The sequence below is a fragment of the Lissotriton helveticus genome, chromosome 1_1, assembly GCF_964261635.1.
Source record: "Lissotriton helveticus chromosome 1_1, aLisHel1.1, whole genome shotgun sequence".
NCBI classification, from domain to species: domain Eukaryota; kingdom Metazoa; phylum Chordata; class Amphibia; order Caudata; family Salamandridae; genus Lissotriton; species Lissotriton helveticus.
In genome coordinates this window covers 261,567,744-261,594,367 of record NC_136057.1, presented here as the reverse complement: position 1 = coordinate 261,594,367, position 26,624 = coordinate 261,567,744, and the positions used below count along the sequence as shown (strand labels likewise).

The window sequence follows — 26,624 nt, the reverse complement described above, 5'->3', positions numbered from 1 at the left end:
CCAGTGCCAGTGGTTCTATGAAGAAGGCAAAGAGAACAGGGGACAGTGGGCATCCCTGTCTTGTCCCTCTTTGCACTAAAATTGAACCCACCATGGATTTGTTAATAAGCACATGGGCTTTTGCACCTTGATACTAAGGTTATAATTTGTGAGGGGATTCCAAAAAATTGTAAAATAAAATAAAAAAAGTGTATCCCAGACCACCAAATCAAAAGCCAGTTCCCATATTTCGATCGATAAAATCCTTTATTTCATTTTTCAATAGGGTCACCCAAGTTACATCGACCAGGTATGATTTATTAAACACCCAGCATTTGACAACACTAGTGCTTTGCTCATACGTCAGTTCTAATGTTAAGAGGGCATGATCGGAGAGGCCATTGTGTAGAAATCTTTGATAACTATTTTTAAAATTTGAGGAGATCAAAAAAAAATCAATACGAGAAAATGACCAATGTCTTCCCGACCAGCAAGTATATTCTCTTTTATGGGGATTAATAAGTCGCCATGGATCAACAAGATCTAAAGTCCTTACATTGTTCGAAATTGTCTTAAATGTTTTAGGTTTTGGTTGTTTTTTACCACCCGTGCTGGAATCTAGTTTGAGGTCCATAAGTATATTAAAGTCCCCCCCAATGACAATATCACCTCCGACCAACAAAAGAGACTGAAACATTTCCTCATAGATTTCCGAATTATCGTTGACTGAGGCATAAAAGCTTACAAATGTGATAGGGGAGGGCCTATTCTTAAATTTACATGTTGCCCAACACCATCGACCCCGGCTCTCAGCCTTTGATTGCAAAATCTCTATCTCCATATTCTTATTAATAAAAAGTGCTACTCCCCTCTGTGACTCTGAAAAAAAGAAGAACCTCCGATACGAGGCCCACCCTTTAAACATAGAAAAGTTATCAGCTTTTGAGAGAGGGATGTGTGTTTCTTGAAGAAGAATAACTACAGGATTTTCAGTTAAGACCCATTTCTCTATTGCCCGCATATTTTTTGTTATTATTTAGGCCATTCACATTAAACAAAAGGATTTTTATACTTTTTCTAACCATTCTGGTAGTGTTTACTAAAGTTTAGTAAAAAGATTACTCCCTCTTTGCATATCATACTCCCTTTTTTTTAACAAAATGCAGTTGTTCAAAGTCCATAAAAAGAATATTTTTAACTTCAGCTGACAGACCAAAAAATTAAAATAAACATAGAATTTTGCCAAGAACTGTGTTTTTTTATATTTCCCCCCCCTGACCTGCCCCCCTCCCTCTTCTTCCATCTGTGGATCCTCCTTGCTCTTCCTCTTCCTCCCTCCTTCCACGCACTCCACAGAATCCTCTCCCTTCCATTTGAGGTGTCGTGTTGATACACCTGTCCTGCCCTTCCCCCACCCCCACCCCAACATAGTGCAAGAAATAAATCACCTAGTGGGAAGGGAAAAAAAATAAAGAAAAAAAAAGAAAAAAAAAAGAAAAGAGTCCACATCTCATGCAAGTAGTCTATCTTAAGTCCGAATTTAGCCATTTAGCCATTTTGAATCCCGTGCAATAACTCTTGTGCTGCCTCTACATCCGATAGCATGTAGAATTTACCTTTAAAGAGCTCTCTAAGTTTTGACTGCTGTGCTATCATTGCTTGTGCCCCATGTGCTTTAAAAAGATGAAGAATTTTAACAAATTCTTTCATTCGTCTTGCAGCCACCGCTGACATATCTGAGAAAATCCGACATTTCACTGTGGCATTCACCGGGAACTGTCTTTGTCGAATTGCTCTGGATAGAATTTGCTCCTTTACCCTAACATCAGCAAAGTTGATAAGAATAGTCCGAGGTAACGTAGAATTCGTAGGGAGGTGTGCAGGAACACGATGAGCCCTGGTGATCGTTAAATCTCCTTTGTGTTCCGGTATCACCCCCTGTTGTAGAAATGTAGAAACCCCTTGGAGGATGTCTGACCCCTCAATTCCTTCGGGGACCCCCACTATGCGTAGGTTGGATCTTCTATTGTAATTTTCAAGATCATCCAGCTTATTCTCAAGAGCCCTAGATGTTTTAGATACGTCTACAGTCTCTTTCTTTACTGCAACCATTTGATCCTCGAGAGAGGAAATCCTTTCCTCTGCCTCAGTTAGATGGGCTGGAAAGGTGGAGACTAGCTCTTCAATTTTGTCCTTTTTGTCCAGCCTCTGATGGATTGCTGACAGCTCCACGTTTTGTGATCTCTTAATCTCTCTTAGTTCGTCTAATATTAAGTTTAGCATGTCTTTTACGGACATCTTCATCTCTCCTTCTGTTTCCGTACCCATCTCTAGTACAGGGGCTGTGGAGCCACATACTCTCATGAGATTCTAGCAGTATTAGTCTCACCATGCTACCAAGACTTATATCGCTCTTCCAGAAACCCCTTGTTCTGCTTCTCTTGGCATATTTAGTCCCTACCCCCAATAATTTAAAGCAACTGCGCTGCTTTGCTCTCCTTCATCATATATATTAAAGACTCCATGTGCTACACTGGCAATAGCTCTGCTATACTATCCAATGCTTTCCTTCTAGTTCTTATGGTGCCATACAAAACGCTTCCACATGTTTCAACCTGAGCACACCTTGTATGTCCACAGCATATATGAGCAGTTACATTTCCACTCCTTCTTCTCCTGTTTTGCCTTCGCTCACCTTTATATGAACTCACCACTCCATTGTGCAAACATGTAGTGGGTGCCTGCTCACCTTTATATGAACTCACCACTCCATAATGCAAACATGTAACGGTGGGCTGCTCACCTGTATATGATCTTACCAATCCAAACTTTGATTTCAAACGTTATACTTAATCAACCAAATCCACAGAAAAGGTTAGTTTAGTATTTTCAAATCCTATTGGCAATTCTGAAAAAATATCTTTTATGAAATTCAAGTATTTGGTCAGTTGTTATCAGTTCAGGGAATGGTGAACAACTGCAAAAAGTGAATTGGTTAACATGAATAGTTATAAGGTCCAGCCAAAATGACACAACATTGTCATCATTTGTGGACAGTTCCATAAGAATGCGGTAGCATATTAAGGATAACCAAATATAGAATTGCTGGAATAATGTTGATGTAGCATGTGGCCCCTGTGAAATTATAGAATAACTAACACTTGTAGTGTCACAACTTGCATAACCTCCCTTCTCCAACATACCCCCATTCTATATAAATGCCTCCCATATTGCCCTTTCCTTGTATCACCATCACACAATCCCCAGGAACAACTATTGTATTTTAACCTGAGTTGTGACCCTAATGTGTTGTATTGAAGGGTGGTTTAACCAAACATATCTTCAAACTGCAGATCTAGTGTTTCCTTACTGCATGCTTGGTGACTGAAAGGTTTTATTTTCATCCCTCTTTGCCTCTATGAGTCTGAAGTTAGTTTGCCAATATTTCCAGTTCTATGAATGAATACATTCCATATTTATTGATTCATTATTGATAGTATTACACTGTGAGCAATGCACGATTTGCAAGATTGGGTATGGTTCATTGCAAATTCAACCCACTTAAGCAAGCTTTTGCCAGTGACCCATGTTATCTACAATTCCACGCCTATTCAATCAATAATCTAAATACCCAAGAATGGTTTTAGTATGTGACATCACACTCCAAGTCATTCCAAGGCACAGGTGCTCCATTTCTGGCGTTAACCATTTAAAAAAAACCTATATCATAAAATTGCTATTCACAGATGTGGTATAAGCACTGTGACAGAAGTAAGAGTATTCCATGGTTAGCCAAAAGAAAAATTAGGGTTACTTACATATATGTACTAACACAATTGTACAGTTAATCAAGTATGAGGATGCTTGTTTGTATTCGAGTATTATTCTATTTTCTCTATTCAAAGGTGAATGACTACACAGCCAACATATTTCCTTCCGAAAACAATGGGACATCTTTAGGGCTGACAAAATAAGCAAACTATGATACTTGTTAAAATCACTTTTACTGCAATTGTAAGAACAGGACATAACAGAAAAATACAAAAAATACATATTGTTAAAATCATGCAAACTATATGATACATTGAGCCACAAAGGTTTGAATCCTTATCTCAGGGCACAAAACCCTGCCCCCTCCAAAGAAAAACGGAGACCCTAATTGGAAGCAAGCTATGAGACAGGTGCAGATTTATAATGTAGTGATCAACTAATGTACAAGTAATTTGTAATATATATTGGTACCCTTGTCCTGCAACTTTACATTGATGTCCATTTCTTAAATACAATTCCATTCTTTTAATTCCTCATACTCTGGGATTGGCAGATATGCAAATGGACCTTACAAGATGCAGGGTCAAACATTTTGAGCAGTCATTGTGTAAATACAAATGTTAAAATATACACACAATATTTTTTACACCTTAATCTCAAATATTCAGTTTTGAGTAGACAGTCACAGTTTGTTATACGTTAAATCCTACATAAAATTAAGTATTAATATTGTTCTATTCTAATTGCCTAGTCTAATGCAGTATATAAAAATAAAAAAATGCATAATCAATACTTTTTTCCCCTTAATTATTATTGTCCAAAAGCTGTGTTTATTTGCATGCTTTTTATTCATGTTTTAAATTATTTCCAGAGTCAAATTAACTCCAGCAATAACTGTATTATGAAAGATTTGAATACCTTGGGCCCAATTCACAAAAGTAATCTGAGACAAATTCCTAAACTTACTACTTTTGGTAGGAATCCTAACTTTACTACAACTAAATTGCTTATGTCAATACCGAAAGTCGTAAAGTTAGGATTTTGTCTCAGTTTAGTAGTAGTAAAGTTAGGAATCCTAACTTTACTACTACTAAATGCCTTCTGTGAATACAAAAAGTAGTAAGTTTAGGATGTTGTCTCAAATTAGTTCTGTGAATCGGTCCCCCTATATCTAATATTCTACCACATGTGGGTGCTCAAAGGAAAATTCAAATGTTTGTTATTGAGTTTAGCCATTTTAGCAACTAATATAGAGAAAGGTACATTCAAAATACACAAATATTTCCATGCAGACTCTGAAAATGAACTGAGGCCAAGTAAAAAAGAAATAAATATATAACATATGTACTTATCCAAAGAAAGATATGTCAGAGTACACCTCACTGGGTAATACCTGCCCGTTGCAAGAACAGACCAATAGTCAAATTAATACTCATGCCAAGTATTAAGCATCATTCTGCAATTTTGGAACTGGCCATGTCTAACTCATGTTCATTCTAAATAGTGGTGATCAAACTACCCTGAACTTTTCAAACAAATGCATAGAACAGTTGAGGTCCATGAAACTGGATAATAATTCAAAATATATAAATGACAGCATGTTGGGAAACAGCACAACCAGTTCCTAATAATTGGTTCAATGTTCTTTGTCTATTAACCAAATCAAACACTCTGACCATTTAAAAAACGTCAGGTATGGCTCATCAGATAGCAGGCAAACTATCAAGTACATCACAACCCAATTACAAAAACAAAAGTCCACACATCTGACATCTGAATAAACTTTATTATATTTGAGTCATTTAAAATCACAAAAGCAGCACCTTAAAAAAATCATTTCATATATATAATAGTTAAAAAGAACAAATACATTGAACAGTTTAAGCAGACTGGTTATTTCATACAGATAACTTGCAGTAGGGTACATTTAAAAGAATGAAAGGACAAACAACCAAAATTAGAACATTCTAGACTATTTTTCAGAGTGGTTTAACCAATTATACTTTTCTGTACTCTCAATATATTTTTCAGATAAACCGTCATAACATCCACGCAATAAAAATTATCCAGTAATTGTAAATATAGAAAGGCAGGTCGACATTGACTCCATGCCCCCTGCTTTAACAATGGTGAGATCCATCTAGCTCTTTCCTTTGTATAAAATTTACAAATGAAAATCACATGAATAGTTGATTGTGGTGACACATTATCACACGGACAGTAACAGAGATCTCTAGACCAGTCATCAAGATCTGGATAACTAACTAATCGATGAAAACTGCCGGACCTGAACCGTGTCATAACGTACCTATTGTATCCCCTTGTGCAGCATGAAAGATATGCTTGAATGTGATAGGTAATCAGGGTCAATTGATGTTGGGGTATGGTACATTTGTTCATTCTAGGCCTTCTCTAAGCAGCTCTAAATGTGTCATGCATTTTATTTTGTACTCCTTCCTAGAAATAGAATTTGTTTTCTCTGGAAAAGTGTAAAAATCTAAACAGCAGAGATCCGTCAAAATTCCATTACCATAATTCAACCAAATGATATTATTTGCATGGTCCAAATTCATGGAGTCCCTGATTATTTCTCTGTTTAGCCCTGTACTGCTAGAAGTCTAATTCCATGTCACAATAATATTGGTTGACCCTTAATACCATCAGAAATATAGGGAATCCCCAGCTCACTATGACAATTAAAAATCGAGGAACTGGTTGGTACTGCTAAAATAAACCATAAACATGCGTTTTCCACGTGCTGGATCGGAGCTACATAATGAAAACCCCAAACACTCGCCACAAAGGTTGCAATAGTTATACACTTTGCTTGATATATTTTAAGAAGAATCCCCGGGGGCCTTTTGCCCATTTAAAAAAAGAAAAATACAACAGCTGTGGTCTACTTCATAAAAAGAAGACTCCTACTCTTGACCGCCTGTCCCCAGGAACCTGTGTGCTCAATTAAAAGGACCAAATAAGTAAAAATATTAGTGGCGTTTAACCTGCTATCCCCTATTGGTACACTGCTACATTTATTTCTCCCCTTTCCACAGGTCACAACAAAAGTTTTTTTTCGCATTAAGTTTTAACCTACGATTGAAAATGAAGCTGATATATGGGGTAATGGCATGCTGTAGACCTAACTGTGAATGGGCCATAAGTACTGCATTGTCTATTAACATAGGGTGGATCTCTCGCCCTTTCTTCAAGTTCCTTTTCCAAAGCATTGGTATATAAAGTGAAAAAGAATGGTGCTAGAATGCAGCCTTGTCTTACACCCCTCTCCACACGGAACACTGCGGTACACTGCCCTTTTAATCCGTACCGCACCTTAGTAGTAGCCCCTGAATATAGTTCTCTTAAAAACTGGACCAGTACCGGATCCATCAAAATATTCCACAGTTGATTGTATATAACACAATCAAATGTGGCTGTAAGGTCTACGAATGCCACATAAAATGTCCTCACCTTTGCCTGAGTGTACTTTCCAATTAAAATACTAAGATTTAAAACCTGTTCCTTTGTCCCTAACCCCTGTCTAAAACCATATTGAACATCACTTAAAATATTATTCTCTTCAGCCCAGGTGTGTAATCTATCCAGGACAACCCTTCCTATTACCTTCATCAGGGAGTTTAAAAAGGATATCGGGCAATAACAGGCTGGATTTTCCCATTCCCCTTTTTTAAAAATCGGTATTATTACTGACTCCAACCAGGACTTAATGAAACCCTTCGCGCAACAGGCTTGGAGAACCCGTGTTATCAGCGGTAACCAAAGTAAAGGCAACCCACCAGGTCCTGGGGCCATTCCACCCTTACTTGCATGTATTGCCCTATTACCTCATCATGCATAATTTGGAGCTTGATGGGTGAGAAACTGTAAGGATCTCCGTCCTGACAAAATGAGGGTATCTATGGTGTTTTCTACATACACCTGAGCCCTATACACACTTGAGAAGAAATCTATCCATGTTTTCTCATCGATAGCGACCGCTATTGTCGCGACATTATTTTTAGTGAAGAATGATGCATTCACTGACTGTCAGAATGAGGAATAGTCCTTACTCAGGGATGCTTCATGAAGGGTCGCCCTCACTTGCTCTTTTAACTCTTTCTTTCAGTTTTTTTCGAGCCAAATTATAGGAGTTCCTACATTCTTGTATTTCCCCCTGATGTCTCGCGGTCCTATGAAGAGCCTCTTTCCACAGGTGTATGTTTTTGTACAGTTTGAATCAAACCATCTGTTTTTCGAATCACGAGAACCCTTATTTTGTACTCTGAGCAGATTTTGTATTATCGACGTAATCTGGGAAAATGCGCTCAAGATATTTTCATGGGAAGTACTTTCCTGTAAACACGCCAAAATAAGTTCATAGGCTTTAATGATAATTTGCTTATTTAATTCAGCTGGATCATGGCTGTCCCAGCGTAGAGAGTATCAATTTTGGCTGATCACTCATAGCATTTCAGTGGATTTTATAATTTTCAATCCAGGTAGCGTAACAATTTGGGACACACAAGAATGCTATTGAACAAAAATATATTCCTCTCCAATAATATAAAAATCTCAATTATCCACCTGGTTTTCATAATGGTATAGGTTTGCTGAAAATTATGGCACCAACAATACTTCAAACAACTTTATTCGTATTACCTAAAACCTTTATTCAGAGCCAAGTTACAGCATCATGGTTGTGTGCAAAAAGAGTGCCATGATCCCATTCCTATAGAAGCCGACCCAGAAGTAATTTCAATAACTCTAGCCATATTGGGCACTTGTTCAATATCTACATTATAACAGTGGCCATCTTGGAACAAAAACGTGTTCTTTCAAAAAATATAATAAACAAAGTTAGCCGTATCAGCTCTGAATTTGAAGCACAATCTAATATCCAATCCCACAAGTGGTAACTATATTGGGTATATGTCAGTAGCCATCCTATTAGAAATAACAGTCAAATATGTTCAAAGGTTTGATTAGATGTAATTGCCTCATCTAAAATGGCCCATATTGTGTTCATGGCTCTCATGAAACCAACATTGAAAAATAATGAAATTTAAAAGAAATAAATGTATTTAAACAACAATTGTGCTTGGTAAACAGCAGTTGTAGTAAATGAGTAGAGATTTTACAGACCTTTTCAAATGTGTTGAGGCAATAAACGATTACTGATTCAACAAAGCACTCCAAAATTAGAGAATCCTGGTTCTATTTTTCTAAATGCCTATCAACAAACTGCCAATCAAATTAAATTCCCAACTTGTTTGTGTTAAAGATAGATTGCATTGTCTGCTTGTTCATTCCCTATCTCTACTCTCGCTATTACATCAATGCCTTGGAAGCCAAATCAGTCTTTATCTGTCACTGTACACTTATGTGATATTAGGGATATGAGACATCTTTATCGAGTCGGGTTCTCACATGTTCCAGAACTCCCTGGTGGGCTTACCAACATAGATCTGGTCATAACTACTTAATATGCACCTGTCCTCATGTATGCAAGGGGGCGTATTGATGCAAGAAAGGGTCGTAAAAGTGATGCAGTGAAATCTATGTGATTGCACTGCGCCACTTGTAGGACACAAATGCGTCAATTTCTTACACCTACCTCACAGCAGGTGTAAGACTGACGCAGGCCCTTTCACATGGGGCTTGCCCCATGTGAAAGGATACAGTGCTGGAGTTGCGTCACTTCTGTGACACACTCCAGCCATACGCCACTTTTGCCCCATACAGATACGTCAGAAATACTGACGTATCTGTAACTCCTTGCGCAATGATGCGTCATACTGTAAATATGACGCATCATTGGTAGTGCAAGGAGGGTGCAGTGATGCGTCACTTTTCATAAATGAGGCCCCAAATTCCTTACATTTTTGGCAATGGCCCTAAGCAGGAAACCTGGGTTGCTTCAACTCCATAAAATGGGTCTAGGTCGTATTCTTGGAAAATAGAAGATCACAATGGTCTGTCCTATTTGCCCAATTTAATGACCAACCAGTGGTTTGGGTTGCATCTACAGCAGAAAAAATCCACAGTGGCCCAGCTCATTTTGCACAAACACTGCTAAAGTTTCTTGAACTTGCCCCTGACCTCCTTTACTACTAAAAGCTAATGATCATGATGATAGCTGCCATGCAGTTTCTGCCAATGAAGGCACCACGTTAATTCACTTTAACCCATTGCAGACAGTTTTATCAGTAAATGTTTAAATTTTGAGAAAAGGCCTGCATAGCCGCCCAGTTATTAACCATTAAATAATGTAAAAATGTTCTGTGGCATGATGTGTGTAAAGATCAAAGTTGAATGATTGTTTTCATCTTCCCAGGAGTGTATTATTTTGATGTTTGCCTATTTTTAACAAATATGGAATGATTTTAATTCATTAACTTGCTCTGGAAATGTATGTTAACAAAACAAGCTGAACATTTTTATTATGTTTATAAATAGCAAAGAATCATGGTCTTATCAATGAAATCTTTGTGTCTTTAACTAACAATAAACTTGAACTTGGTCACGTCCACAGACAATCACATACATTACATACTTGGTCTGACTGTTTAAATTTTGTCTTATTTCGTGATCCTGCTTGAAAAATTTGATTTTATTTATGACCAATTTACGAGCTTCGCAAGTTGTACAAACGAAATCCGATGGTTGTTCTGTCATCCAGGTTCTCTAGTTGAAGGGGCTGTGTAGCTTACAATCTCTTTGTTCAATCAATGATACCTTTACCGACTTTCAATGCACAGGCAGAAGTCTATGTCTAAATACCACAACTGTTTCCAAGTAGTCACTTATGGCAATCTTCTTGTTGAACAGCCCACAGATACCCTCTTGCGTACTTTAGAAAATCCAGTTCCACAAACACTAGCCATTCCACACCTATCCCTTTGGAGCAATAGACATGCTGCCTCCTAGGATAGTGTTTCCTTCTATTCACCTTCTATCCATCTCTCAATTCCTGTCCACATCAGCTTCTAAACTACATAAGGAGATTGGGTTACTTGTCAGTTCATCATTCAGTAAGCTTTAGGCACTTGAAAAGATAAACAAACCCATCCTTTCAGGCTCTTGGCTACTTCTCAAGCTCAAGCTTTGGCTTCCTTTCGGTTGTTTATGGCTTCCTAACTTGGGTAGTGATCTGCTTGTGTCGAGATGTCCCCCTAGAAATATTGTTCAAGATGGCCACCAGTGGGCTGTAGAGCACAGTCGCATCTACTCCCTCTCCTGACTAGAAGGACAAGTAATATCCCCTAGCGCACTGATGCAGACCTAATGCTGGGAATGCGGGTATTCCTGTGGATAGCGGACGGTCAGCGAGAAGTAATCATCACAGCAGGAATACGCCTCAAGAAGCGAGCCCTACTAGCGCTCAGAACTGCGAGAGAGCACTGGGGGGCCGTGTGTAGCAGCCTGCTGAAAGTGTCACAAAGAGGCAGAGGCGAAAAGGACAAGGATAAAGACAAAACGGTGCCAGCAACAGGTAGCGCAACAGGCAGCGCATCAAAACTGTTAGGAACGGGCACTACTCCTAAAATACTGCCATTAACCAAACGGGTAAACCATGCAACCACTGCCCCTCAAAGAGTTCAACAAAAGTAAGCTTAAAAGGAAAAGAAGCTCTAAAGCAAGCCAGCGCAATCAACTCTATTAAAGAACAAAGCACCGCCGACAGCACAAGGGAAAAACAAATATAATAGCACACTGCCACGTAACAGCAGATCGGAAACGGCCAAGGATCTTAAGGATTCCAGCTACAGACAGCCTACCTTAACTGAATCATTCGGGGTGAGATCCGCAGCAGCTCGGAATCCGGCAAGGCATACTACGGGGGAAAACACCGGCATGAACGATGATGCCTGCAGAGACGCGCGTGCAGCGGGAGCCGTCCTCGAGGACGCACGCGTCTCCGTTGCTGAGCAACCACGAAACACAGCCACTGCTCGCGCGCACCCAGCAGAGCCGGGAGAGACGGAGGACGCGAGCAGTGCTCGGCTGCAACAGGTGAGCAGGGGACCTGAATCATTCGGAAGCGGGGTAGCGGACGGGGCAGGGAGCTCAAACAATGCCCAGATGTTGGACGCGCTCCTGCAGGTTGAGGAAGAAATATCTAAAAAAACGACTCTGACTCAGGACACTAAATGAGGGAGTCTGATGAGCCTTGACTCACAGAAAGACCATGAAGGTGAATTCTACTCTGTTAATGAGGGCACAGACTCCACCTCAAGTGAGGAGGAAGGTGGCATCTCCGCAGAAAGCAGCTCTGATATGGAAGAGAGCTGTGGTTCAAAGGATAAAAACACACAGAAAAGGAGGAAACCGATGGCAAGACGAGGAGGTGGAGGGGGAGGCTTCCCAGATAAAACTAATAAAAAACTCTCATGTGATTGCTCGGCAACCTCTAGCATGTATCAGGTGACCTAATTCTAGGACACCCCCGCGCCGCACGGCCACCAGCTGCTGCGAGTGCCTTTCCCGCCTTCTGCCTCGCTGCCCCGGCTCCGCCGCGTGACCACGCCCCCTGACATCGAGCGGCGTGGTCTCCGCTCGCTTCCTTCCCTCTGTTTCTGTGCCTGTTAATATTGTGCTTTGTTTTGTAATATTTGCTGTTATTCTGTGATTTTCTCCCCCATTGTTGCCTGGTTGCCTGTTCCTTCAGCCGCCCCTGTCTCATCCCTCCCCGCTCCCCGCTTCCCGCCTCCACCGCTTACCCCGCCCCTTTCTTCATTCTGTACCCTCCCCGCTCCCGCCTCCCAGCTGCTCCGCCCCCCCGCGCACTTCGCCATATATGGCGACCGTGCGAACGCGCAGCGTTGACGCGCAGCGGGCGCGCCGATTGTGCGCCGAAGGCGCGCCAAAGGTAAGCCCGTCTGCGCCCGTCCGCGCCTGGACCGCGCCCAGTGCCAGGAACCCTGTCCCCCACCGACGAAGGCCGACCCGACGAACCTACAACGCCGCCGAACTCTTCGCACTCAACACCAGCGGCATCCCGGGATGCCACCGAGCCACCCCGAAGCACACCCACGGACCCTTCAGCTGCCACGCCTGCAAGTTCTCCTGCGTCCGGACCTGCCCTGCACCAGCACCCGCCAGGCCGAACACCAGCAGCAACCACCTCAAGTGCATCCTGCTCAACACCCGCTCCGTCCACAGACACGCCATCGAACTCTGGAACCTCCTCGACACCACAGCCCCTGACATCGCCTTCCTCACGGAGACCTGGATGAACGCCTCCTCAGCGCCCGACATCGCCATCGCCATCCCAGAAGGCTACAAGATCATCCGGAGGGACCGCACCGCCAACCAGACGGGAGGAGGCATCGCCATCATCCACAGGGACACCATCCGCATCACGACAAACACCGACGACACCCTAACCACCGCCGAACACCTGCACTTCCAGATCCACACCGACCCGAAGACCACCCTCAGAGGCACCCTGATCTACCGACCCCCGGGACCACGCACACGATTCAGTGAGGACATCGCCGACTTCATCAGCCCGCATGCCCTCCCCTCCGCCGACTACATCCTCCTCGGGGACCTCAACTTCCACCTGGAGAACAACAGCGACCGCAACACCATCACCCTGCTCGACAACCTTGCCAACCTCGGACTCAAGCAGCTGGTGTCCACCCCCACCCACCTCGCCGGACACACACTCGACGCCGTCTTCTCATCCAGCAAAGACATCGCCTTCAGCCACGCAACAGGACTCCACTGGACGGACCACAGCTGCGTCCACTTCAACTTCAAAAGAACGACGATCCACCACCACCAGCAACAGGTGGCCCGAAGAAGCTGGAACAAGATCACAGCCGACCAGCTCACCGCCTCCCTGAGACAGCACCCTCCGGCCGGCTCAACGAACCCCAGCCAGGCCGCCGACAACCTCACGAAGTGGATCAGCAACTGCGCGGACGAACTCGCCCCTCTGAGGACCCCGCCCAGCAGACCCGGCAGCAGAAAAACCCCATGGTTCACCGACGAACTCAAGAGCTCCAAGAAGAACTGCCGAGCCCTCGAGAAAGTATGGAGAAGGGAACCAACAATGAACAACATGTCCACCCTCAAGCTCGCCACCCGCAAACACCACCAACTGATCCGCGCCACCAAGAAAACTGCATACAAGGACCGTCTGGACAACAACGCACACAACTGCAAGGAACTCTTCAACATCGTGAAAGAGCTCTCCAACCCCAACGCCGGAAACAACGACATCACCCCATCGCAAGACCTCTGCAACTCCCTCGCCTCCTACTTCCACAACAAGATCGCGGACATACACAACAGCTTCAGCATCCAACCGACGCACGTCACAACCGCAGCAACGCCACCCACCACCACCCTCCGCGCCTGGACCCCGATCAACACCGAAGACACCATCTGCACGATGAACTCCATCCACTCCGGATCTCCAACCGACCCCTGCCCTCACCACGTCTTCAACAAGGCCGACGTCGTCATCGCACCCCACCTGCGGGACATTATCAACACCTCCTTCGACACCGCCACCTTCCCGGAGAGCTGGAAGCACGCCGAACTCAGCGCTCTACTCAAGAAACCTACAGCGGACCCCACCGAACTCAAGAATTACCGTCCCATCTCGCTCCTCCCGTTCCCGGCCAAAGTCATCGAAAAGACCGTCAACAAACAGCTGGCCGCCTTCCTCGAGACGAATGGATCCCTCGACCCCTCACAGTCTGGCTTCCGAGCCAACCACAGCACGGAGACCGCCGTCATCGCCGCCACCGATGACATCCGAACCCTGATGGACAACGGAGAAACAGCGGCCCTCATCCTCCTGGACCTCTCCGCGGCATTCGACACTGTCTGCCACCGCACCCTAGTACAGCGCCTTGGCAACATCGGAATCCAGGAGAAGGCACTGGAATGGATCACCTCCTTCCTCGACGGAAGAACACAGAGAGTCCGCCTACCACCGTACAAGTCAGAGGCCACCGAAGTCATCTGCGGCGTCCTTCAAGGATCCTCGTTGAGTCCCACCCTCTTCAACGTCTACATGAGCCCCCTCGCGGCCATCGCACGCCAACATAACCTCAACATAATCTCCTATGCCGACGACACCCAACTGATCCTCTCCCTGACCAACGACCCCGCCGCCGCCAGAGCCAACCTGCACGAAGGGATGAAGGACGTAGCCGAGTGGATGACGACCAGCCGCCTGAAACTGAACTCAGACAAGACGGAGGTCCTCATCCTGGGCTCCTCGCCCTCCGCCTGGGACGACTCCTGGTGGCCCCCCGCCCTGGGCACCGCACCCAAACCGACGGACCACGCACGCAACCTGGGCTTCATCCTGGACTCCTCCCTCTCCATGACCAGACAAGTCAACGCCGTCTCCTCGTCATGCTTCAACATCCTGCGCATGCTACGGAAGATCTTCTGGTGGATCCCCACCGAGACCAGGAAGACTGTCACCCAGGCCCTCGTCACCAGCCGACTGGACTACGGCAACGCCCTCTACGCCGGAACCACTGCCAAGCTCCAGAAGAGACTCCAGCGGATCCAGAACGCCTCAGCCAGACTCATCCTCGACATCCCACGAAACAGCCACATCTCCGGGCACCTGAGAGACCTGCACTGGCTCCCCGTCAACAAAAGAATCACCTTCCGCCTCCTCACCCACGCACACAAAGCCCTACACGACCAAGGACCGAGCTACCTCAACAACCGAATCAACTTCTACACCCCCAAGCGACACCTCAGATCAACCAGCCACGCCCTCGCCGCCGTCCCCCGCATCCGAAGAGCGACAACAGGAGGAAGGTCCTTCTCCTACCTGGCCGCCAAGACCTGGAACTCCCTCCCGACCGACCTACGCCTGACCCAGAACCACCTCTCCTTCAGGAAGAAGCTTAAGACCTGGCTGTTCGAGCAGTAAAGGCACTCCCCCTCCTAGCGCCTTGAGACCCTACGGGTGAGTAGTGCGCTCTATAAATGTATTGATTGATTGATTGATTGATTGATTGATTGATTGATTGAGGAGGGTATGCAAGGAGAGGTCGGAGCCACAGGAGGGGTAGAAAGTGGAAATCCACAGCAGATAACAATGGACATGATGTACAATACGCTAAAACAAATGCAGACGGACGCTAGAGTAGAGAGCCGGAGAGCTAGACATGATACCAAGAAACTACAGGCGTCAATAAGAAGAATGAACAAAAAGTATGAGGAGGTTGAAGAGCGAGTGGGTCAAGTAGAAGAAAGGACGGGCAGGCTGGAGGACGAGGTCACAGACTGGCAGGCATTTAAGTTGGAACAATCGAAAATAACAGAGAACCTGCAGTGGAAAATCGAGGACTTCGAAAATCGCCAGAGGCGCAATAATGTGAGACTTTTGGGACTAGAGGAAGGAGTGGAGGGTCAGTTACTGAAAGATGCTTTTCCGGAAGCTCAATGGCAATGGGAGCTAGACGTACAAAGGGCGCATAGGTTCCCGTTGTTTAGTAAAAAGAAACGAGATGGTAGACAGCATAATTTGCCCAGAGCTATGTTGGTATTTTTTGGAAACTTTTTGGCAAGGCAAGAAATTATTGAAAAAGCCAGACCAGATTAAAAAAAAACATCTCAGGGAGTCACTTTTTTTGCTCGACTTGATTTTTGCCACGTCACTGTGGAGAGGCGGTGGAGACTCAGACAATTAATTGCGCCCTTTCAGCGACAAGGAGCAGAGGCTTACTTAATGTTCCCGGCGAAATTAATAATTATCGTAGGTGGTGCTACGAGGATGTTTTTTTCAGAGATAAAGGCAGGAGAATATCTTTCAGACCTTATTGAGTTGAACAAAGGGAGAGGAAAGAAATAGTTGAAGCAAAAGGTATAAGACATAAGATATCATCAGTAAACTGGAGTGATATACAGGCTTTTGGGCATCATGGCAGCGGGGGGTTTGGATGATCAGGAGGGAGGAGAGGGAGGCGACTCTACAACACACAGCAGTCACACATAGGTCATGCGTGACCTAGTTGCCTGTAGAAGGGGGGTGGGAAACGTGGGAGAAGGGGGGCGTTGCAGGGAGGGAGGAGGGATGGAGGGGGGAAGGGGGGGCGATGGGACACTGGAAAAAACAGCACAAAATGACAAAAATGTTAAAAACGACAGAGAGGAGGATACATTAGTAACAGAATACAAAGATGGGAGTATTAGGATCCTTGGGATGGGAAAAGTAGGAAAAGTTGGAGAATATAAATGGCATTAAGGATTATTTCTCTGATCATATGTGGTCTGAATAATGGAGATAAAAGGCAGAAAGTTGCTGCGAATTTAAGAATGCTTAAGCTAGAAATAATGTGCCTGCAGGAGACACACATTGCAGGAAAAGAAAAATTCATGCTGGAACAGATGGGGTTTGAGGTTCTTGCATATACAAAACAAGAAACTAGAACAACAGGAGTGGCCATACTAGCTAAGAAGGGGTCAGTTCAACTTAAAGGAAAAAAAGAGGATCAAGAGGGAAGATGGGTTGTGGTGGAGGTAGAGACACGGGCTGGGTGTTTTACAATTGTATCAGTTTACGGCTCTAATGATGACGAACCCAGAATTTTTGAATATCTAGACACAGAACTCTCACTGTGGCCAGAGCCTATACTATGCGGCGGGGATTTCAACATCAATGGCCTGGATGGGGTGGGACTCTCGAAGGAAGGAGACTATGCCGGGCGTAAGAGGAAAACGCATAAAGCTATACATAACATGATGCTACATAACGCTCTGGTGGATGTGTGGGCAAAAAAGAACCCAATAGGGACAGGGAGCACGTATTACTCAGCACCACACAGAATGGTAGCAAGATTAGACTACTTCCTTATCTCAAGTTCAATTTTGAGTGGTTCCCAGTTAGAAAGGCTACCAAGGTTAGCTTCGGATCATAATCCACTAGTGCTAAGTCTCCCGCTGATTAATAGGGACGGGGGTAAAAGCAACAAATGGACATATGAGAGAGGCTTATTGACGGAACCAGGATATATCAGGCATATGCAGGAATGGATACCTCAATTTTGGGAGATCAATAGGAACTCAGCTCCTGCCAATATGATTTGGGACGCATTCAAGGCCGGGGTGAGGGGGGAGACATTAAGCTATACATTACAGAGGAGCAAGAAGGAGAAGAACAGCATGGATAAAAGACTGAGAGACCTGGAGGGACTAGAAGAGCGCCTAGTTACGGCCATAACTAACCAAGAACCATTAGAGGGGATATTGCTGGAGATAGAAGTGAATAAAGCACAGGCAGGGGAATGTCTCGCGCAGAAGGCGGCGGGCAACTTTTTGTCTAAAAAGGAAAAGTGTTATGAATTTAATGAAAGAGTAGGTCACCTTCTAGCCATACGGACTCGGCAAAACCTAGCAGCAGGGGAAATAAAGGAAATCAGAGATAGCCTTGGAAACGTAGTTAATAAAGTAGAAGAAGTACAGGAGGTCTTTAGGAGTTTCTATGGGAATCTCTATGATGAGAATCTAAGTAATACAGATTATGAGATTACGGATTACCTGGAAGGTATATCACATGATAAATTAAGTATAGAGGGGAAAGAGAAATTAGACCTCCCTTTAACATTACAAGAAGTAAGGGAAGCTGTGAATCAACTACCAGCGGGGAAAGCCACAGGACCTGATCAAATACCAGCAGAATTTTATAAGGTATTCTTGGATATACTGGGGGAAGATATGTTGGAAACTTTTAGGCTGGCACAGATAGGCAGAGCAGTACCACATTCATGGGCAGGGGCAGATATCATAGTGATTTTGAAGAAGGATAAGCCATCATTAGAGCCAGGGTCTTATAGACCAATCACTTTGCTAAACGCAGACGCAAAAATGTATTCCAAATCACTGGCACAAGGACTGAGCAAGGTGATTGAGGGGTTAGTTATCACCTCTCAACACGGGTTCATTCCTGGGAAAGGAACCACCCAACACACTAGGCAGATGATTACCATTCTGGACGCTGCAGGGGTCGCAGGAGACCCTGTCGCGGCCATTTTTCTTGATGCTGAGAAGGCTTTTGACAGGGTCTCCTGGGACTATCTGTGGAGGGTTATGGAGTGGTTTGGGATAGGTGCGAGTTACATCAAGGCAATTCAGGCCCTATATGAACAGCCAACAGCAAGAGTAAGAATAAACAGGACTTATACAAAGGCAGTTCAGATAAAACGTGGGACTAGGCAGGGCTGCCCAGCCTCACCGTTGTTGTTTGCCTTATATTTGGACCCATTTTTAAGAAAACTCACAAATAACAACAATATCTGTCCGGTTAGGCTCCAAGGAACTGCGTATAAGCTATTCGCATATGCAGATGACGTGGCTATTATAACACCGAGTCCAGGGAGAGCGATAACGGAAATCGAGCAAGAGGCGTTGAATTTTGGAGGGATAGCTGGATACTTAATCAATAAAAATAAGACCAAGATTGTGCAGAATAGCTATACAACATATCAGGATATTAGAGTGGTGCCTATAGCCACCTATCTCGGGGTAAATGTGACTACTGACTTGGATAATCTCGTAGGTCTTAACATGGAACCGTTATTATCTAAAGTAAAAAGCAACACGGAAAGGATCCACAATCTCCATCTGACATTAATGGGCAGGATAAACGTGATTAAAATGATCACATTTCCGAAAATCTTCAGAGCGATACCGTTATTTTTTGATCAGATATGGTTTCGAAAATTAGAAGTAGTACTTAATAAATTGATATGGGCTCAAGGGAAGACCAGAAGAGCGTATCGATATATGGTACTACCTAGGGAGAAGGGGGGCTGGGGAGCCCCGGATTTTAGATTATATTACTGGTCAGCGGCCCTGCAGTACTCACAGGGGCTTTTGGGTGGAGGGGGAACCGAGCAACAGGTTGGCAGGTCAGGTCTCACAAATGTATATAGGGCACTGGTGGGGGGGCTGAGAATGGCTTGTTAAATACGATTGATTACAGCTATTTTAAACACACTAGGTTTAAGACTTTACGAGCGGCATATAATGTATGCAAGGCTGTGGCTAAAAAGCTGGGTATAGGCAGATACAATTACTACACCCCCTTGTATACAAACCATTCATTGCCAGGGGAAATCTTCCGGGATGGAATTATGAAGGACTGGGACAGCAAAGGGATTAGGAAGATAGGGGACTTACTGGATACAGATGGGGTGGTTGTGCAATTCCAGGAATTACAAAGGAGACATGGTATACTGTGTAATAATTTCTTTAAGTATCTGCAGATAAGAAGCTTTTTTGCAAATAAAAGAGGTGGCCCGATAGGATTTAATCACTGCAGAATAATGGATCACCTTGAAAAGAGTAACCACTGCACAATTCGCCGGCTGTATGCAGAAATGTATATGTTAAAAAATGACGATAGAGCAAAATATGCCAGTAAATGGGAGGAGAAGGTGGGCTCCACCACGGAGGGATTACAGACATCTATAGACCTAGGGCGAACAGTTTTATGCTCGGCGTCATTACAATCACAGCATTATAAGACACTGTACTCCCTGTATCATACCCCGGCTAAAATTGCACAATGGGGGGGAATAACTGGGATTACTTGCCCACGGTGTGATGCAAGAGAGGCGGACATTGTCCATATGTTCGCGCAATGCCCACAACTACATACACTTAAAGGGGCAATAGAGGAATTTCTGGAGAACACACTGGGAATTAAGATTAAATTGACAGATGAATTAATAATTCTAGGTGTCTCGGCAGGATCAGGGGGCTACTCTTCAGAATTCTTATTTATGGTAGCTGCGATATATCGTATTGGTATTGCAAGGACATGGCTTGACAGGGTGCCCCCATCATTTCAAACATGGATCGCAAAGTTACTCTCAACATATAATTTGGAAAAAGCCATATATGAAAGGAAGGGTAGTAGGGCGAGAGCATTGGGGGAAAAGATTTGGCAACCAATACATCAATGGAAAAAGAGACTAGGATAGATTGGATTGGAGAAGATATGTTAAATGAGATTATAAAAGTATATGTTCCATATCAAAATATGTTTTCACGATTTGAAAAGTATTTATGTTTGTATGATATTTTTTTTCCTCTTTTGAAAATTTTGTGCTGTAACATGTATTGGCAAATACGGTAAAAGAGGGGGGGGGGGGGACTCTAATAAAAAGATTTAAAAAAAAAAAGAAATATTGTTCGTTCAATCGGAAATATAGCAGCCAAAGCCTGCTTTGCATGTTTTTCCTTTGTTAATGTGTGGTGAAGGCTGTACAAAATATATTAAACTACTTTATGAATCTTCCTGAGCACGTCACAAGGAAGTCACTAAAAACACCTAATTTTCTTTTTTTTCAGAAACCATGAAAATATTCGGCATTCTGCTTCTCTTCTTGATAATAGAAGGTTTGTGATCTACGTTTTTCATAAAATGGGTGTTACTAGTTGCATGTTCCCATAGGTATTGAATTGTCTACTCATGTAGCCATTTTATTCATTAAATAGTGTCATAATTCACAATGACATTTCCAAATTGTATTCAGCCTGAGGGGTCTTTGCCTATATTTTGTTTTAATTCTGGAATGACTCGATAGTGAGAAGTGAAATGCTTGCAATTTCATGTTTTGCCAGAAGGGCTCCACGGAGGCATGATAAGGGTTGAGAGATCCTGCAAACTTAAAAATGGTAATGTAATGTATTCTTGCGATGTAGAGCATATTAGCACATAGACATTAATTCCATTCAAATAAAGTAAATACAATTGTCACTAACCTTGCTGCACATTCTCCTCATTCAGTTTGTTGGAGCAGGATCTGGGCATGCTCCTATGGGCACTGGGGGTGCTTCATCTCAACACAGCTGTATAAGACAGTGGGTAAGAAAAGTTTACAGTGCATGTGTTTGGCTGGCCGTCACAAGAGAGCCGGTCAAAGTGGCATGTGCACTTTAAACCCACCACTCCTCCATGCTGCTGCCACTCAGCAGCAATGGCTCTGCCCTTCCTGAAACTCATCTTGGGACGCAGTTTAGTGAAAAATAAAATGGTTATAAATTAACTATATACACGTTTTTTCCATCCCTGGAGCATTTCCTGAGAGTATTTAATTTAATGGGGCAATGTTCCCTCCACTGTTAACCAGGACCTTTCCCAGGTAAATTTTGACAGGTTTTACCTGCCAGAACTTTCCTCTGGAAAATAGTGAGGCATATGGTAAATACCAGAAACCACCTAAGTCCAATTCCTGTGCAACTTGAATTTAGGGCCAAAGCAGGGTGGCTACCAAAAGGGAGACAAGAGGTGCAGTGGCATAGCAATTGCAACATGTGCCCTAATGCAAGCTGGGAAAGTGGTCTCTCATCTCTTGGTTTGTTAGTCGAAAACAGGTGTACTTTGAGTACAGGGGCACTCATACCCACTGAGCCCTGGTGTCAATGCACCTGCTGCACTATTGACAGTTATAATGATGAGGAGGAGAGAGACTCTATAAATGAACGAGGCTTGGGAGAGAATGGTGGAGTGCGATCTTGAGCATCGGTGCTGGAAGTAGAGGACTGGGAGGCCCAACCCCCCAACAAGTAACCATGCTCGAGTCCAAAAGGTGGAAGAGCAATACAGATGCCTTTGCACTTTGTGTTTATCTTGTCACTTTCACTATGAATTTAGTGACAAAGGTCAAATGTCGAGATATGACTTCTGATAAATCATTGATTAGTCAGAAACTGGTGCTTATTTTTGTTTCTCTGACTGCAAAGTGGGAGGATTTTCAAAGAGTGCCCGAGATGACTATCTTTCTGAAAATAAAGACTATGAGCCATCTGATTTTTTCTAACATGCAACAGTATCTAACTACATATTATAAATCATATACTTTTTTTTTTTATAAACTTTATTTTTGAGATTTTCAACATGAAGCAATACAGCGGTTGGCAATGTGAAACAGATGAGCAATAACCTGATTCGTACATCTGCATACAATTATCAGCAAGGCAGGAGCATTAGAAAGCGGAGAAAAACATCAGTATAAGTATATTGCATGTCAGGCAAGAGTAATGGCTCAGATTCAGCTTACATCAAAGAGGTAACATAGTCCAGTGAATTACAAGGAGGTAGAGAAGGGCGGTTTATGTTCTCTGCATGCTAGGCAACAGACATCGGTGAGAGGCATGCCAGATAGGTACACATGCAGTAATATATGCAGTAGTTGGATACAATTATAGTGTATGTACAAGTAATACCACTTAGCAAGTCAGGCAGATTCCGTATCTGCATTCCCATCATTGCAAGCCCTGTCTCCACCCGATCCCTCAACCTCAACTGCTTGGGCTAGTGAGTAAGTGATAAGAGGACCCCATATGTCTCTAGGTCTGCTGGAAAGTGGGAGCGTCTCTGCAAAAATCATGTATTGGTCTTGACAATGGGGCATGTCAGTAAGCCAGTCCTTGAATTTCGGTGCCCTGCCCCGGCCCCATCTGCATGCAACGCGCCGTTTGGCAAGAAGCAGAGCGACATCCAGGAATTTCCTGTAAGTCTTGGGAATATGTGGTGTGTATCCTAGTAGCATCAACAACGGATCCGGGTGTAGAGAAGTACCAACCATAGCTTCAAGGGCGGTATGTACCTGTTGCCAAAAGCCCTGAATGGGGGGGCATTCCCAGGCCAAGTGAAGGAATCCAGTACGGTCTGCATGACAACGCTCACATCTATCGTCACTGGACAAATTAAACCTGTGCTTTTTGACAGGTGTATAGTACAACCGGTGCAAGAATTTGTAGTGGATCATCTTGTGCCTACTGCTGGCAGATATCCTGGCCGTAAGGTTACAGCAATAGAGCCATTGTTCATCAGTGATCTCTGCTGTTAGATCGGAAGACCAGTGTGCCCTGGCCGGGCTTTCCGGACTCAGGCCAGATGCCCTAACATGGCGGTACATGCCTGACACTAAGTGGGAACCATCCTGGGAACATAGCAGGAAGTGTAAAGGAGGGAGGACCTCAGGTTCATCAGGGAATCCAGGCAGGATGTCCCTCATTCCCTGGCGGAGTCGTATGTAGTAAAACGAGTCTAGGGGAGTAGGCGTGTGAGACTTAAAAAACAAATCTGCAGGTCGGAACTGACCATTGGAGAAGAGGTCGCCCCAACAAGTGATTCCGATGTGCCGGCAGAGCAGCTGAAAGCTGCGTTACTGCAGGAGTTTGAGCCGGGGGTGGTATGTCAGAGGCAGCCTAGGCGAGTATGGTAGGGAGCATCCTAACTTCTTGGCTAGGCGACTCCAAGCATCAATAGTGCATGTAACAGTAGTGTACGGGGTATCTATGGTTGCCGCTGGGCAGTGTAGAAGCCCATTGAGAGGTAGAGGGTGCGCTATCCAGTCTTCGACTGCCAATTGAGGCATGCAGGGAGTGGGGAGCATGTAGTGATAGGCGTAATGCGCCTGTGCACATAGATAATAAGCTTCGAAATCAGGTACATCAAAACCCCCCTTATCCTATGGCAGGATTAGTGTAGACCACCGTAACCGTGGATGTTTACCCCCCCAGAATAAACGACATAATTCCGTCTTTAATGTCTTAAAAAAATACGCACTCGGATAGTCGGGATATTAAGAAATAGGTACAGGAACCGGGGTAATACCACGCTTTTGATAAGCGAGGCTCTCCCCGCCATAGACAGAGGGAGGGAGACCCAGCGATCGACCGAGGCAGTCAGTTTTGTGATTGCCACGCCATAGTTAAGACGTAACGTCTCATCTTTATCGCGAGAAATTTGAATACCGAGGTAGTGCAGGTCCGAATGACACCACTCCAGAGGAAAGTTGAGCGGGAAGTCAGATACCGCATCCGTAAGCGGGACAATTTGAGACTTGGCCCAGTTGACATGGACTCCAGAGAGTCTACCAAATACTACGAACTCCCTCAGCAGGGGATTTAAGTTATTCAGCGGATCCTTGACAAATAGCGTCATATCGTCCGCATATAGGGACACATCTATCTGACGCTGAAAACAGCGAACCGCACTCTCACGGTGCAGCTGTCGCAGCCTATAGGCTAGTGGCTCAACGGCTATCGCAAAAAGGAGGGGCGATAAGGGACAGCCCTGACGGGTACACCTCGTGATGGCAATGGAGGGAGAGAGGTGCCTATTAATCAAAATCTTCGCTGATGGGCGCGTATACAACAATTTAACCCAGCAAATAAACATTTTAGGGAACCCCATGCGTTCCAAGACAGCGAATAAGTACGGCCATTCGACGGAATCGAACGCCTTGGTGGCATCCAGAAAAACCGCTGCGACAGGGAGATCGGGGTGCAACGTGCGAATCAAGGAGAAAAGTGTACGAAGATTATGGTAGGTAGATCGACCGGGGATGAACCCGGACTGATCAGGTAACACAATACGGGTCATCGAAAGTGACAATCTGGTGGCCAGGACCTTCACCAGTATTTTAACATCGCAGTTTAAGAGCGAAAGCGGACGGTATGAGTCACGGGCAGTGGGGCTCTTGCCAGGCTTCAGGAGAGAGGTAATCACAACCTCACACATGGAAAGGGAAAGGATCCCGTCAGCCAAGGATTCCTCAAAGATTTCTCGAAGGACAGGAGCCATGATGTCTATGTACGCCTTGTAGAACTCAGCCGGGAGTCCATCCAGGCCGGGCGCTTTGCCATTTTGAAGAGACATAATGGCATCTCTGATTTCGTCTAGATCAAAGGGAGCAGCAAGAAAGGCCCTATCGGCGTCACTAAGCCAGCATAGAGCCACGTTGCCAAGGAAGTTATCGTACGACACATCTGCGGTAGTAGCTGTGGTATAAAGTGCGTGGTAGTGAGTCATAAAATCAGTCAAAATGTCGCCTGTGTCTCTAACCGTGTGCCCTAGGTCCTCCACGATTTCCAGTATTGTGTTCTGTGAGTTTGGTGTACGTGTCAACACAGCAAGAGCCTTGCCAGGTCTGTCCCCTTCACAGTATCTCCTAGCCTGCCAATATTTCCCCCTAAACTTGACTTCTCTGGCCGCTTCTTCCTCATAGCGCGATAATTTAGCCCTAAACTCCGCGTGTATGTCAGGTGTACCGCCCACTAACATTCGGGTTTCCAATTCTTTCAGCTCATCATCCAGTGTATTGATTGTGCGCTGTATGTCGTGAAGCACTCCGAAGCTTTTCGACATACAGTAGCCCCTGACCGTAACTTTGAACGCCTCCCAGATGTGCTCAACCGAGTCAACAGACCCCTTGTTACGAGGGAAGAAAACTGTAATCTCCTCGCCAAGCTCGGTTCGGAACACCATGTCCAACAGGGCCGCAGGCCGTAGTCGCCAGTGTGGTCGGGGATTGTCCCAGCCAGAAACCCGTAGTTGCAATAAGATCGGGCAATGGTCAGAGTATGTTCTAGGCAAATGCACTACCCTGGACACCCCAGCACCAATCTCTGTAGTAATGAAAAAATAATCTAATCTCGCCCATGTGCCTGTTAATGAGGTAAAGTGTGTGCCTTCTTTCCGGGAAGGGTTTAGAGATCGCCAGCTGTCGATTAAGTCGCCCTCCGAGAGCACACCCAGTAATACTTCTCTGGATCTGGGCTTGTAATGTGTCACTCCATCCGCTCTGTCCAGGGGAGGTGCCAGCGCCAAGTTAAAATCGCCTCCCCAAATGACGTGTCTGGAGCTGACATCCAGAATCTTGCCCCATAATGTGGTGAAAAAAAAAACTGGCATATCTACATTAGGCACAACACATATGGAGAGAGTAGGGTCCAAGGGAAATATTTAACCCCTTTAGAGCTTGTAAATAAACCTCCCCAGTGCTGCGCTGTCCATTGGAACTAGTGCTGAATGGACGTCCAACGGTCGTGCGCAGCACTGGGGAGGTAGTGGCCGTGACGACCGTTGGCCGACG

General features: G+C 44.5%; 1 protein-coding gene across 1 annotated transcript in view; it reads left to right on the top strand.

The window, feature by feature from the left end:
- LOC144769223 (echinoidin-like) overlaps positions 1-26,624 on the top strand; it is a 213,835-nt gene that overhangs the window by 9,316 nt on the left and 177,895 nt on the right. The window contains exon 2 of the mRNA XM_078653269.1: positions 21,088-21,135. Within this exon, the coding sequence (XP_078509395.1) occupies positions 21,093-21,135 (43 nt within the window). The 5' untranslated portion in view covers positions 21,088-21,092. The remainder of the gene's footprint in view (positions 1-21,087; positions 21,136-26,624) is intronic.